Raw genomic sequence first — 15,768 nt, forward strand, 5'->3', positions numbered from 1 at the left:
AGGCCCGCTGCCCCTTATAACAACCAGTGTAGGGTCTTTAAAAAGAAAACACATTCACTCATGAGTTCTTAGTTTATTAACCCAATACAGTTGGTAAGAAGCCATGATCTTTAATGGTCAGGGGCCATGATCACATTTTTTGCACTCCGATTGCTAATCATTATCACTACACATGGATGGATTCATTTTTTTTCTTAGCATTTAGAAACCATCATCTTGACCGAACAATATAATGGGCAACTTTTGAGAAATTCTAATTGCCATATATACTCGAGTATAAGCCTAGTTTTTCAGCAAATGTTTTTTATGCTGAAAAAGACCCCCTCGGCTTATACTCAAGTGAGGTAAAAAAACAAACAAAAAACCCCCCACAATACTCACCTCGCAGGCTGCATCTGTGTCCCCGGCGCAATGGTCTCCCCGGTGGTGGGGCAAGCTGCTTGAGAATTCTCCCCGCTGTCATCTCCATTCTCAGCTTTGAATTCCCCGCCATCAGCGCTGTGTAGGTAAGCACTGTGATTGGATTGAGCGCCAGCCAATCACAGCCGGCGCTCGATCATTCACAGCCATTCAGTGGATGACATCACTGAATGGCTGTGATTGTTTTATCGAGCACCGGCTGTGATTGGCTGGCGCTCGATCCAATGACAGCACTGACGGCGGGGGAATTCAAAGCCGAGCAGGGAGATAACAGCAGAGACAATTCTCAAGCAGCTTTCCACACCGCCGGGGAGACCATCGCATCGGGGACACAGACGCCGGCTGGTAGGTGAGTAGTGGTGCATTTTTTCTTTACCTAGTATATACTTGAGTATAGCTAGGCTTATACGCGAGTCAATAAGTTTTATCATTTTTTTTTTTTTTGGTTTTTTTATGGTTGACGGCTTATACTCGAGTATATACGGTAGCTGTTTTATATTGCAAACTGATATTTAAGCTTTCTGAAACTGTAGTCACTTTATGGGTTGTTAAATAGTATTTGTGGTTTGATATTTTTCTTCAGAACATTGATATGCAGAACTTTTCATCCAGCTGGAGTGATGGAATGGCTTTCTGTGCGCTCGTCCACTCATTCTTCCCAGAAGCTTTTGACTATGACGCTCTAGTGCCTTCTAATCACAGACACAACTTTGAGCAAGCCTTCTCTACAGCTGAGTGAGTATGGTCTCTGAGTCTCTACTCATGTGTCACATGAACCTCGCCAAATTTTCTACTACTTTTTTTTTACTGGAATGGGCATGCTGTCTTGGTGGGAAGATGGAGTTCAATTTCTTAACTTTACACATACGGTTTTATACCAGTGTTCCTCTGGTAGATGTTTCCTTTTTTCCACTGTAAAATCTTAATGGTCAAATATCATAGACATGCCCAATGGCCTGTACAGAAAATCTGGATATTGTCTCAACCTTTTCCAAACAAAAATAGAAAGTATTGGAAGCTAAGGAACAATATTTTTTTGGAAGCCTGGACAGAGAAAGCACATCTGCTCTGTCATCTCTACTTACAAAGGACAGCACAGAACTGCATGCATTGACATTGCTGAACAGCTTTACATGATCTTGTGCTTTACCTTGGAATTGGATTTAGAAATTTTGGAACATTTTGTAACATTGCCAAATCGAGAGAGAACAGTATTTGTATGGTGTTGAATCAATTGTGCATTTGCATTGCCAGACATACATTTTACTCTAATTTATAGTAAAGTAAATGTTACAGTACGGTCACCTCCTTTTGTTAAAGGACTTATTCAGGGACATAGTTTTTTCAAAAACTAGTTCAGCCTGCAGTAGTAAAATTACAGAATTCATACTCTCCCTTCTACGCTCCTCCGTCGTTCTCTCTGCTGGTCTGTGATTCCTGTTGCAGGGAGCCAGCGATGACCTCCCCAACAAAAAATGACCATGTGACCAATGCTGCCAATCACCAGCTTTCTTCAGCCAGTGAAGAGCTGCAGCACTCAACTGCCCCAGTGTTGGGCCGTCATCACTCCCTTCCTAGAAGTGAAGTTCAGCCAGGACTGGTGAGTTGGCAGCAGTGGGGAAGGATGAGTGTGAATTCTGTTGTTTTACTACAGCAAGCTGAAGAAGTTTTTGAATAAAACTATATCCCTGGATCACCCCTTTAAGTGGTAAATCCTAATAGTCACTACTGATTTCCATTATCAGAGTAAATTAGATGAGCTACAGTAAAGGCCCATTCACGCGGGACGAATGTCGGGCAAACTATGCCTGACACTTGTCCCTGTGTAAACTCTCTCCCATGATGCTGCTGAGGAGCGAGTATCGCTGGCTCTCTGACAGAGCGGCTAGCAGGGGACCAGGATGGCTGAAGGAGATTTCACTAATCGTTCTCCCCTGCCTCTCACCATTCACTTAACGCAGTGGCCGTTCAGTACTGAATGGCTGCTGTTTACACTAAACAATCATTGTTCAGGATTTTGTGCAGCTTAAAATCCTGAACGATCATCAGGCCACTTTGTGAGCGAGTCGGCGATACTCGCTCCCGTGCAGCAGCATGGGAGCGAGTACACACAGGGACGAGTGTCCGGCATCGTTTGCCAACATTCGTCCTGTGTAAATGGGCCTTAGAAGGCACAGCCATCTAAATTGACAAACCATGCAAACTCTTTATTGTGCTGATCAGCAGTAGTCCCAAAGTTCATTGTGTTTATGGCCCATGAGGCTGCTGCAAAGCATTGCTCCTAAATGCTTTAAACAGGAAGTCAAGCATAAGAAATGCATGGAGGCAAATCTGAAAAATAGTTGCAAATTAAACAAACTGCGCTTTCAGAAAACACACGACATATCAGAACTTTTGATCAGTATTGGTTTGAGTGTTAGCTGAGCCTCTTTATTTCAGTGATCAGTAAGGCTCTCAAAGTGACTGTCCCCCTTTGACTGTGATCAGTTCTCCTCAGAAGCTGAAGCAAGCCAGACTCTTAGACTTCCATCAATCTTTAGTTTCCAAGGTGAGCCCATCACAGCCGAACGAGCGCGGTGCATGGTTGAGCAGTTCTACCCCTTCGTTTCAGCGATCGGTGGAAGTCTCAGCACCTGAACCCTTACAGATCAAAACTTACAACATGTTGCTGTGACGTGTCAAAATGTTTTATGAAAATACAGTTACTCTTTTAGTGCTCAAACAGACCTGGTCATTTAAACAGCGATGTCAGCAGTTTACAGGAAAGAAACGGGTCGGGTTACAACTATTGATGCAATAAGTCAGAAAAGCAATGGAAAACACATGTTAACTGCATGTATAGGAATTCCCATGAACATGGATTGTGTAAAATGGTTACGCTGATCTGCATGACCTCTTTGAACATCATGTTGTCATGTCTCAGAATACCTTAAGTATCCATTTACCACATAGCTGTCACGGATGCCTCATGCTTGCTATTGAAGATGTCTTCATTTATTGCTATAAAATCTGTAACCTGAAGTATCTTCTCTTGTTTACATCAGACTTGTCTGTCAAATATAGTAAAGCAGAACACAGACTAGTGAGCACTAATAGAGCATTTACTCTGGGGCACTATAGGTCTGAATTCTGGAAACTGCATTCTTGAAAGGAAGATATCACCCATTTCTCTGAAAAGTTATATCAAGCAGAGTTTTACTATGCAGACATGAGAAAATGTAGATTGCTACATAAACCTACATGGATGTGGTTCGTTACATTGGGTATATGTCGCACAGTATTACTGTATGAAATGGGAAGCAGTACAATGCCTCTGCAACATCACCTAGTGAAGTGAATGTCCAACCTTCTAACAGGCCTTGTAACATGACTGGGAATATAAGTCAGTCTTGGCAGGAAGGAAAAGATAACCTGTACAGATGGGCTGTTTTGGTGGGTTTGCCCCTTGTCAATGTACAGTAGGTTTCTGGCTGGCTGGGTGAGAGGCCAATGATGTTGGTTTAGAGGGGTATGGTTTTTCCTTTGGAGACTGTTTAGTAGGTGTGAGGAGACTTCTAAGGCCATGCAATGCTCATTTGGGAAATTTGGTATGCAACTGAGAGATGGTACAATGCCTCTACAGCGCCATCTATTGGAAGGCACCTTCCTTAGGAGTCAATGTCTGGGCTTGTAACAGGGCTTGTGACTGGTATATAAACCAAACCAGAGTCTTTTCCAGAAGGAAAACATGCATATCAGTGGCCGCTCACTCAGCCAGCCAGAAACCTACTGTATATAGGCTGTTTTGGCACTTCTGCTACTGGTCCGTTTGTACATGGTGATCTTTTCCCTTGTGGAGAAGACTCTAGTTTTGACGTATATTCTCAATCATGTTACAAGTCCTGTTAGGACAAATGTTGTCTTCCAATAGGTGGCGCTGTAGAGGCATTGCACCATCTCACTTTTACAGACCAAATTTCTCAGAGGAGCATTGCATAACCTTATAAGGTTCCTCGTGCCTACTAGGCAATTTCAAAAGGAGAAACTGGATCCCGGCTCACAGTATTCCCGTGTAACAGGTGCCGTTATGAGTGCGTCCTTAGTTCAGGGGAAGCACTCAAGAGTGCCGGATAAATCTTGTTGCCAGGTTTACTGGCCTAGCACCTGAGTGGTTGGCAGAGCGCTGTGGGTTGTTGTGGGGTGTTTTTCCATCCATCATATATTGCACTGTAGGTGGCAACCTACTTTCCCTCGTCCTGGCCCTGGAATCTATTAGTGTATATATATCAGTTTGCAGTAGATTCAGATGTCTAATGGAAGTTACTTTGATATAACAGCAGAGTTCTAAAATAAAGCACCGCTTCTCTTTTATAGATGGATCCATACTTTAAAATGCAATATTGCATGTGATAAAGGTTTTTTTTTTTTCCCAGACAAATGCTACCGATAACCTATCCTTAGGATTGGCTGGGGTCTTCTGTCGCCATCAGAATCTCAGCTGATCAGGCACCCGCTGGCAGTGCCGCAACACACTGGATACAGAGGGGAAACAGTTGGCTCCAACCCCTGTAATGGTAATTGCAGGCGCAGCTATGATTGATTTCAATGAGCTGCACCTGCTATTATGAGCGCTGGACACTACAGGGGACTGAGCAATCCATTTCAGTTCTATATCCCTGTGTCTTATGTTGACAGTGGATGCCCAGTCAGCTGGTGAACCCCAGCTGATCACTATTGCTGACCTATTCTGATGATAGATCATCAATAGCATTTGCTTGGAAAACCCCTTTTAATGCCTTACTAGGAAAGTCTTAAGGCCCATTTACATGCAAATATAATCTTTCAAACGATTAACACTATGCAGAAAGAATGCTAAAACTTTCAAAGGACACTAATGTCCATTAACACTTTATCATCTTTATTTGCATGTAAATGGGCCTCCAGGAGATGTTTGCAGACCCAGCGTATGACTAATCATATGCCCTGTTGTGCAAACAGCTGCATTGTTCTCGTCAGGGGCTGCCAGCAGAATATAATGTAATCTCCCGATTCCCGTGGAGAACACATTATGCAGACTATTGAGAGATACTTTAAGTTCACCTTAAAGTCATCGTTCAGATGAAAAGTGCACAATGCCTGTGTTTAGATATAACGAGTATCGCTCCTTTTCGGTTGTTTGAATGAATTTGGAGCGATAATCCTTACATGTAAATGGGCCTTTAGGAAGCTATTTTCTTTCTTGTGCTACAAAGTTTGAGTGCTCAGCTGTTAACTGCAAGAAAACCCCAAATCCTTTCCCATTGTACCAAGGGCTCATGTCCACGACCGTGTTTTCACCGCGTATTATGCGTGCATTGCACAGCCGCGTGATACGCGATGCATGGAGTCAATGGCCTTTCATTTATCCATGCACATGTGCGTATTAATAGATCTCAGCATGCTCTATTTCTCTGCATGAGCCCTATATGTTGGTATAGGCAGCGTATGAAACGCTGTCCATATGCAATACATTGCGTATGCGCGGTGCTTTCATACGCTACGCCGCTCTGCTCCAGAGCAGGTAACTTAGAAAAAAAAAAGTCGCACTGCATGTCTGTGTGCGTGTGATATGCGGCCATGCGGTGCACACTCTGCCATGGGCGGGCTCTGCCAGCAGTTTTACCGATACATTCGTGGGCATGAGCCCTAAAAGATCCCAAGCTTTTTACCTTATTGCCTGTAACCTCTTTAGGGCTCGTAGACCTCTTCCACCCTGTATGTATATTTACTGTAAAATTGCATTGAAGGCATGTGGTTTAGCACATGGAAGTGTACACTGTATATGAACTTTGTCTCCATTCTCTCCAGTTAGTATACAGAGCACAGGAGATACTAGTGTTATTGCCCAACTGCTTGTGATCTGCAGTAATTAGCGGCTGAACACTTCTGCAGAGCCAAGGGTCTGCACAGACTTCACACTTAAAGGGGCAGCGGAGTCAGTCCTATATCGGTGTGAACCCTGGCTGGCACATGTAATCACTTTTGCTCTTTGTACACATGCCCCCAGGTTCACTTATTCTGTTTGTGTTTCAGGAATGTTTCCATAATGACTTCATCCTATCTTCGCCCCCCTCCCTCCTCTTGTCCCCCAAGGAGGTGCAGATCATGTGTGCTATGTGCCTCTGTCTGTAGTCATTCTTAACCCTTTCTTTTCGTTAAGAATAGTTACATTGCAGCATAACAAAAACTAGACCGGAATATGAACCCAATACAATAACAATTAGAGCAATTATGTAGCGAAGCGTGATTTACCAGGATGTGCATATTTGTGTAGGATATTTGTGGGCATCATATCCAAAACTAACAGTGCAGTTATTCAGTTTATTCAGACATCCAGGCTTGTTGTATCTTGTCAGTAATACATTAACCCGCTGGTTACAAAATATGACCGTCTTTGCACACCATTAAGCTTTAGTACAATGGGAATGAGTAAAATAGATTACCTACCCATGATTGAGTAATTGAAATAGTCAAATTAAAATCCTGGATTTACTATAAATATAATCTTGCCTCTTAATGGCCGTATGCAGAGTATATCATTTGGTTTAGTTACCGGACACCTGCCAAGTGTGGCTTTTATAGTTGGGCCAGGAAGCTTGGGCACAACTCTATTGCCCAAGTGCTGTCCGATTTACACGGACACACCGCATAGACATGAATTGGCATGTCTTATTTCTCATTCTTGATACAGACAGGAATAGGACATGCTATGAGAAATTTTTTTTTTTTTCACGTAGATCATTGGTCCACATGAAAAACTGTCAATGTACCCCATAGGCTGTAATGGGCCCTTGTGCTGTCTTTTGAATTAAGCTGGATAGCCTATGACCCTGAATATACTAGTGTGCTGCAGGCCTAAGGCCTTGTTCACACGAGCGTGATTTTAGCGCAGAATAGGGACGTAAAAAGATCACAGCCTAACTGCACGAAAAATAGCGTGGACTGGCGATTTCCAGCTATTAAGTCTCGAGCTTAATTAGCAGTGACATTGCCCGTTCACCCCATCGGGAGCTGCGTGTTGCGTGTTCTCCTGCTTTCATAGGAGTCTATGGACACTCCAGTGCAGCACGCACCAAAGATGGGTCTGGTTCTATTATTCTTACAGTACAGACCTTAGATGCGTGCATTGCAAACGCATGTCCTTTCTTTGTTAGGTGCGAGTTTTTTGCACGTCTAAAATTCCTTCGACTGAACGTTTCCGTAGGAAACCATTGGTTCTATTAGACGCAATCTTTTCATGCACCTATTCTGCGCTAAAATCCCGCTCATGTTTACGAGGCCTGAGTTGTAGGTTTGCTAATCTGTATGACTGTTAAGAATCTTTCATATTTTGATCTGAATCAATGCCATTGTAATAATAGTATTCTTATCAAAATATTGAACACTATAGGGGGGAATTTTAGTATGTTTATTGGGTATCTGTCATCTTTGAGCCCTATAAACTACATTATGGGGCTCAAAGGTGAGGGGATGGGGCACTTGGGGATCTGATTTCTAGACTCATCGGGGCTGAGAAATTCACACATAGCCTTGTAAAAAGTCGAGGCGTGTGTGCCACCTGATTTCTTGTTGGCACAGTGCTGGAATGAGTCCCCAGTAAGTATGGAAAGTTACTCCCTGGACCCCATCTCTCACCTTTTGAACCCCTATAACTTACTTCATGGTGCTCAAAGGTGATAACCGATGCCCTTTACTGACTACCTACTACGAAAATTTGTGAATACGTAAATCTACCACAGGCAATGTTTTAAAGTGGATTTTCAGGAAGATAACACATTAAATTCAAATTCCCACATGCCTCTTTATCAGATCATGGATACACCTCATAATATGGGGCCATATTGTACAATGTAATACAGCGCTGTAAAACACACTCCTTGGATAAAGATTTCCCAAAAATTCAGCAACCTTCCTATATTTTTCACTCTCAGGCCTATGATCATTTAAAGGGGTTGTCCCGCGCCGAAACGTTTTTTTTTTTTAACCCCCCCCCCCTCCCCCCCGTTCGGCGCGAGACAACCCCGATGCAGGGGTTAAAAAAACACACCGGGTAGTACTTACCCAAATCCCGGCGGTCCGGCGTCTTCATACTCACCTGCTGAAGATGGCCGCCGGGATCCTGTCTCTCTGTGGACCGCAGGGCTTCTGTGCGGTCCATTGCCGATTCCAGCCTCCTGATTGGCTGGAATCGGCACGTGACGGGGGGGAGCTACACGGAGCCGGCATTCTGCACGAGCGGCCCCATTGAAGACAGCAGAAGACCCGGACTGCGCAAGCGCGGCTAATTTGGCCATTAGAGGCCGAAAATTAGTCGGCACCATGGAGACGAGGACGCCAGCAACGGAGCAGGTAAGTATAAAACTTTTGATAACTTCTGTATGGCTCATAATTAATGCACAATGTACATTACAAAGTGCATTAATATGGCCATACAGAAGTGTATAGACCCACTTGCTGCCGCGGGACAACCCCTTTAAGGTACATTCATATATATTGGAAGAAAAAAGCTAAAATAAAACTGCATTCTGTGAACCCGACCCATGTCTGTACTTTGTATTCTACAGAGTCTAGAAATAATGACACTGCTCTTGTGTAAGAAATTTAGAGATTCATGACCTCTTCCTACAAGGCTTAAGCACAAAAAGGGACAGAATTTTTCATAAAAGCCTGTTGGGTATAGGGTCTACATTTGAGAATATCTCCGTCCAGATGTTAATAGCTGTACTTATATAGGATTCAAGCTGTTTAAAGTGAATTACATACTACAAGTCATCACTTATGTGTCACTCACCACTAGCGATCAAAGATTACTCCTCTCTACTGCTGCGTAAATAAAAGGTGCAGAATTTACATGAGTCAAGAAGGGTATTGTTTCTCCTTAAGAAGAGCACCTAGAAGGTGAGTGAGGAGACTTATAAGGCCATCCATGCTCCTCTGGGAAATATGCAAATGGGAAGATAGAACAATACCTCTGCATCACCACCTATTGGAAAGCAGCATTCCTTACAATATTTGGTGCTGCAGAGGTATTTTTCCATCCTACTGTTTAACATGTAAATTCAAATAGAAAGATTGGCATGGTATTTCTTTATAGTTTGGTAGAGGCTGCCTTTGTAATGAAGTGGTGGGATCAATAACTCTAAACGTCAGACTCTTATGTTAACATATAAATCAGATTACACAGGATGAATAGTCACTTGCTAGTCTGTCTTCTAAGGCCACTTGCACACCGTTTTTACAGTGTTTAGCATAGTGTTTCAAATGCCGTGCTAAATGCTGTAAAGCACCTCTATTGATTTCAATGGGGCTTCTCCGTCTAGCATTCTAACGCAGCGATTTTCAAACATTATCTACTCTATTTTAGTGTGTTTTAGTACTTTTTAAAGTGTGCTTGTTCCCAGTAAGAGAAACCAGGTAATCTTGTAGATGTGATACCTTTTTAATGGCTAACAAAAATACATGATGTTACAGCAAGCTTTCGGGTTCTTAATAACCCTTCATCAGGCTAATAAAAATGGGGGACACAAATATAACCATACAAATGCAGAGTGGAGGGGGGACACCCCTCTTGATCTAAATTAATGGTTACACACAGAAATTTGAGACTTAAAATAATACCAGAAAATAAGAGCAAAGAGATAAATACTTAATCAGTCCACTGAGCTGAGGAATGTGGCAGATTTATAATGTCTTTTTTTAGTGCTTTTTAATGCACCTCTTCGCCTATTGTAGTGATGGAGTGTGTTAAACTGTGGCAAATGTGTTTTGTTAAAATGCTGCATTTTCGAAAAGCTTTTCTAAACTGTGTGTGTGTCGCCTAAAGATCTCCCCTTCTAGTAACTCTATTAGGTAACTCAGAGATTTCCATTCAGGACCTTCCTCTATCGACTCCTATCACATAGAGTAAAGTGCCGTTCTCTGCAGGACTAAGCACATCCGAGCATTACATGTATAGTAGTAAATTGATGTCAATGGGAAATGTGTAGCAACGCCACAGTATTGTACGCTTACTGCTAGGATCCCCTACTGATAACAGCTGATCATTTGCACTTGGTCAGCGGGACAATCAATGATCATGTCAACATTGAGGGACCCTTCAAGCAAAAAAAGGACTGTCCAAAGCAGATAACCCTTTTTTAACTTTAGTTGTTTATTTCGTCAGATGTAATGTGATTACATTTTATTTTGAGTTAAGAAGGATTAGTTACGTGCTCTAATCTGAAATCTAAAAGTTTTTTGCAGACTTGAGCCCTGTCAACACTGGCCAACTCCAAACACATGAAGAGCAGGTGGATGCAAGTGGCGTAGTTACCAACGCTTCATCAAACCTCCTCATCCTTTGCATGTAATCAGAGATTTGGGAGCACCCAGTGTCAGAAATCCTCCTGTTATGAATGCTAATCTTCAGTTTGGGTCAGAAGTGAACTTGTGTCCCTGTGTTTGAAACGAAGTATGAACATTATGGCACAGGATAAAACAATCTACACAAGTGCCTTGGCACTAGTACGCCAGGTCGTCTGCTAATGAGCGGCTGCATATCAAAGAGACTAAATGTTTTTCCCCTTCCAGATAGTTAATAGGATTTATCTCTTTAAGTTAAGACTTCTAGTGGACCACATTGCCAACACTGAGCTGGTATTAAAGGAATAGCTGAAATGTATTAGTTTCATGTAATTAAGTTTCTCACTCTGCCTTTTAATTGACATTAACTCTTTCCCCATCCTGTTTTGTAGCGGTTTATGGGAGTTGCCTATTATATTGAATAGCTCCTAAAAGGGCTTGGACAATTTCTTAGATCAAAACCATATCAATGTTTTATGGAAATGTATAGAATTGTTTTCTTTTGAATCCAGTCTGATTGCTCCTTGGAAAACCTTTTCCCTCTTGATTCCTTCTTGGGCTGATCAGCTTTATGGGGAGGATTTTAGAGTTTGCACACACCCCTTTATCTGCATCCCTTACATGTCCATTGAGTTCAACGAGGAGCTGGAGGTAGTCTCTTCAACCACAATAACTAAGTAACTTGTAATACAGAGCCATAACAAGGAACAGGTGAATGGGCTGCCCCCAAGGCCTCAGTGTTGAGTAGGGGTTTGTTACGAGTTTTAGCTCAAATTATTTTTAAGTGTCTTTTACTTAGAAATGTGGTACTGGAGCTGGGATCCTAGGTAGCATACATAATTAGCAACATAAATACAGTGGAAGTATGTATCTAAGTAATCTCTGATCCATTGACTCCTAAGGCTGGGTTCACACGGGATGGATTTGTCGCCGAAATTCCATGCAGTATTTCTGTGCGGCAAATCTGCCCACGGCTCCTAATCCCGGGATTAGTCAGCCATGTTGACGAGATTTAACAAGAATCTTGTCCACCCCGGGCGACCAATCCGTTGAGGCAAAGCCGGGCAGAACCAGCGATGCGGCACGTAATTGACAGCTGCAGCATGTCTATTTTATTTTTCCCGTTGCAGCCTCACTCCTTTCTACGGGGAGAGAAAGCCGCAACGGAATGCCGGCGGCCGAACCGCTACAAAAACTGCTGCATTTCGCCGTGACTCTCCTGTGCAAATCTTGCAGCTTTTCTCTGTGAGGCCAAGCCATGAGATTTCTGCGAGATTTCCGTCCTGTGAGAACCCAGCCTAAACTCTAAGGAAAAATGTTGGGTTTGTTCTATTTCTAGGAGGCTGCATTAATTGTACTAAAACATTTCAGTAGACTGTTTTTCGTTATTTAAAAAGTCTGAACTTTTTTGCATTTTCCTCCATTAAATTCTTTAACAAAGTTTGAAGGTACTTATTGCAACAATAAGGATAATTGCCTTTTTTTTTTTTTTTACCACATTTTAACATGTTTATGACACAGTTGACTTCAGCCCAGAAGGAGTTGATGTTTTGGTAGTTTTACCTGCTGTTTCCATACATCATTGCTTCAGTTAATGATCGCCTGTTATTTTGTTACTCGTTATTTCAGAAAAATGGCTCATTGTGACCGACTGATTGAAGTTGAAGACATGCTGATGATGGGCAGGAAGCCGGACCCTATGTGTGTGTTCACCTATGTTCAGTCTCTCTACAACCACCTGCGACGTTTTGAGTGATCTTCCTGCCAATGCTGCTTGTTCTGGTCAAAGTTCCCCATCGGCAACACTCTGCCTCCTGGTATCTTTTTCTCCATTCATCCTTGTTTTATCTCAGCAGCCACCTGACAACATGTCCATGTCTCCTACAGTTGGCATCCGCTTGCCTTCATTGGGACAGATAACACAGGAATGTCCTCAAGTTCCTCAAGACACTATTTTTACAAAACCATTTACAGGTCATGCTTGACAAAGAGGAGGAGGGTGTTGGTTTTGTCACCTCTGGACTTGTTTTGATAGTCTACAGGCTTTCTGAATGACACCCTGGTGGCTCATTGTCTAGCCATCCGAAACCAACAGAGCCTGCGCTACACGGCGCTGACAAGAAATAGAGCAAGGCACTCGGATTCATAGAAGTGAGCAAATGCTTTGATGATCAGTCTGGTGCTAATGGACTGAACCCACTTAACTCTCATCAAAGCACTGCAGCTTTTTCTTGTTTTTTAGCTCTTTACAAACTTAAGAGGTCTTGTGTCTGTTTTTTATGCTCATCCCATGGAGGGTAGACTGTGCATGCATCTTCCAAGCTTTATCGTTTCTATAAAATATCTCTAGGTCTTCATCAGTGCAATAGAAGATGATGATATGGACAAAAGTGTGAGCACGAGCCAAAGAATAGAACTGACAAATCTGTATATTGCAATGTGTTTACTGGTTTAAATATATATCATTATTGGAGGCCAGACATGCAGGGTTTCCATGTGTCCTCACTACTGCCAATCTTAATTCAAATTAACAGACCTTTTTATGAAAGGGGTATGTCGACTGTTTTTATACTAAATGCTGTTTTTGACTCCCATGGTATTGGGCAGCTTTTAATTGATTCAGCAAATGTTATGTCACTTGAAGTTCATATGGAAGTTTTAACTAAATGAAGTAAAGTTTTATTCTGTCATCACAAATATAAATGTTTGTACAAGACTTATAGAAAGTTTTATATAGCTTACTCAAGTTATAGTCCATTATCATGGATGTGTATGTATACTCTGTTGTATATAATGTTTTTGCTTTCATTTTTAAAAGGCCCGTCGCCTCTCCTGACAAGTCTATAATAGTAAATTCTTGTATTCCCTATAAACTAACAATTGTGAAGCATCTTCTCTTATAGCTCTCCATTATTCCTCCTGGAAAGGTGCTTTTACACGAGCTGACTATTGGAAAAAAAAATCGCTCGTTTAAGTGATATTTTTTAATTTTTTTTTTTTTTATCTGACAGTCTTCCTGTGTAAAAGCAGAACCTAACAGGGTATTGAGTGAGAAATTGCTCATTAGTTACTTGGTTTCAGCTTACAGAAACTAAGCAACTAATGAGTGACTTCTCACTCAGTGTGATCAGGCAGTCACTCTTCTATAAATGACTGCCTGCTCACAGTGAATGGCGGCGGTTAGCTTGTAGACACCTCTGGCACACTTCGCCTCCATTCGCTGAATGACTATCGCTCCTGTGTGAAAGAGGAGTGACAGTCATCCCATGTAAAAGCATCCTAAGAGGTGAATAAATTGACAACAGGGCGATAGAATTTCCCTTGTCATCAGGAAATGTTCCCACACATGCTGCCACTGTCGCCATTGGTTGGTGTGTTTAGGGATTTACCATATTGATATTTGAAACAGAACACCCTTTGCTCAATTTATTCATTTATTTCCCGGAGGAACACGAGGGAAAAGCACAACATAGAGTTCTACGAAAAGCTGCATCAGTATTGTTACTTTATGATTAGAGATGAGCGAGCATACTCGCTAAGGACGACTGCTCGATCGAGCATTGTCCTTAGCGAGTATCTCCCCGCTCGGAAGAAAAGGTTCGGCTGCCGGCGCGGGTGACAGGAGAGTTGCGGCGGGGAGCGGGGGAGAGAGATATCTCCCCTCCGTTCCTCCCCGCTCTCCCCCGCCGCCGGCAGCCGAATCTTTTCTTCCGAGCAGGCAGGTACTCGCTAAGGGCAATGCTCGATCGAGCAATTGCCCTTAGCGAGTATGCTCGCTCATCTCTATTTATGATGAATCCAAGTGTTTACTAAGCCAGGAGAGCTGACTGGTCTGCTTTTAAGAGTGGTGAAAGTGCGGAGCAGTGATCATACTGTGGATACCTTGGTGATTTGCACCTTTTTTAAATGATCAACGCTACAAGCTGATAAGTTCTAATTTTTTTCTATTTCTACACTGTTACAATATGTGAAATAAATAAGGTCATTGTCACTCCACCATGTTTTAAAGCGACCCTCCAGTCCAGGGACAAACAAAGATGGCCGCACCACTTGTAAGACTAATGATGCATACTAAAGCAGTGTGTGAATCCAGTATTCAGACACTACAGACTGCATTGATTAGCCATTGTTGCCCAGGCGAGCAGCATGCAGTACCTTAAAGCGCTGGGTTTTGAACTCTTCCTGATTCTGGAATGATAGTCGTCTGGTGTAAATGCATGCAGAGACAGAATGACTGAGCGAGAGTTGTTTAGCTTCAGCATGCTTGAAAACTGAACAACTAGCCGTTCAGTACTGACCGTCTGCAGCTCACCAGTGAGTGGAGGTGGGCAGGGGGAGGGCTGAGAGGGAACACTCCCTGGCCACCCTGCCTCCCTGCCGTACTCTAAGCGATGCAGCGATACTCGCTCCCGTGTAACGGCACAGGAGCGAGTATACACGAGGACGCGCTCTCGGGCATCCTTAGCCTGACACTCGTCCCCTGTAAATGGGCCTTTAGACTACTGATGCATACTAATCTGGTAGTAAAAGAATCAGTGCAGCCAACTTTCTTTGCTCAGGACCAGAGGGGTGCTTTTAAGCATTTCTTCTAGACCCGTCCTATTGGTAGCGCTCTTGTGTATGCACTGACTTTTTTTTTTTTTTTTTTTAATGCAATATTGATTTCATTGTTTTGGCAAATAGTGGAAAACGTGTGCATTAAGCAACATACTAAAACATTTATGACAGGCTAGGGAAGAAGACTGGAGACTGCTTGTTCCTTATTGGTTGATATTAAACACTGATTCCTTTCTTGTTTGTCAGATTTACTAATTGCTACCATCCAATTGTCTTCGTCATAACCTTGGCTTTGGAAACTAATATAAAATATAAAGCCACTACAAAGTCACTGTATGAAAGGAATGGGTAAGCACCATATGCTTTATGCCAAAAATAGGCAAAGGAAAGCTTTGGGATCTAATCCTATCAGATCCTGCATACGGCTCTCTC

The 15,768-nt window shown here is 42.6% G+C and overlaps 1 protein-coding gene across 1 annotated transcript in view; it reads left to right on the plus strand.

Moving 5' to 3' along the window:
• Positions 1-15,570, plus strand: part of LOC136625499 (smoothelin-like protein 2) — a 90,252-nt gene extending 74,682 nt beyond the window's left edge. Inside the window, exons 8-9 of the mRNA XM_066599711.1 lie at positions 1,004-1,155; positions 12,409-15,570. Of these exons, the coding sequence (XP_066455808.1) occupies positions 1,004-1,155; positions 12,409-12,535 (279 nt within the window). The 3' untranslated portion in view covers positions 12,536-15,570. The remainder of the gene's footprint in view (positions 1-1,003; positions 1,156-12,408) is intronic.
• Positions 15,571-15,768: the final 198 nt, after the last annotated feature.

Source organism: Eleutherodactylus coqui, chromosome 4, assembly GCF_035609145.1.
Source record: "Eleutherodactylus coqui strain aEleCoq1 chromosome 4, aEleCoq1.hap1, whole genome shotgun sequence".
NCBI lineage: Eukaryota > Metazoa > Chordata > Amphibia > Anura > Eleutherodactylidae > Eleutherodactylus > Eleutherodactylus coqui.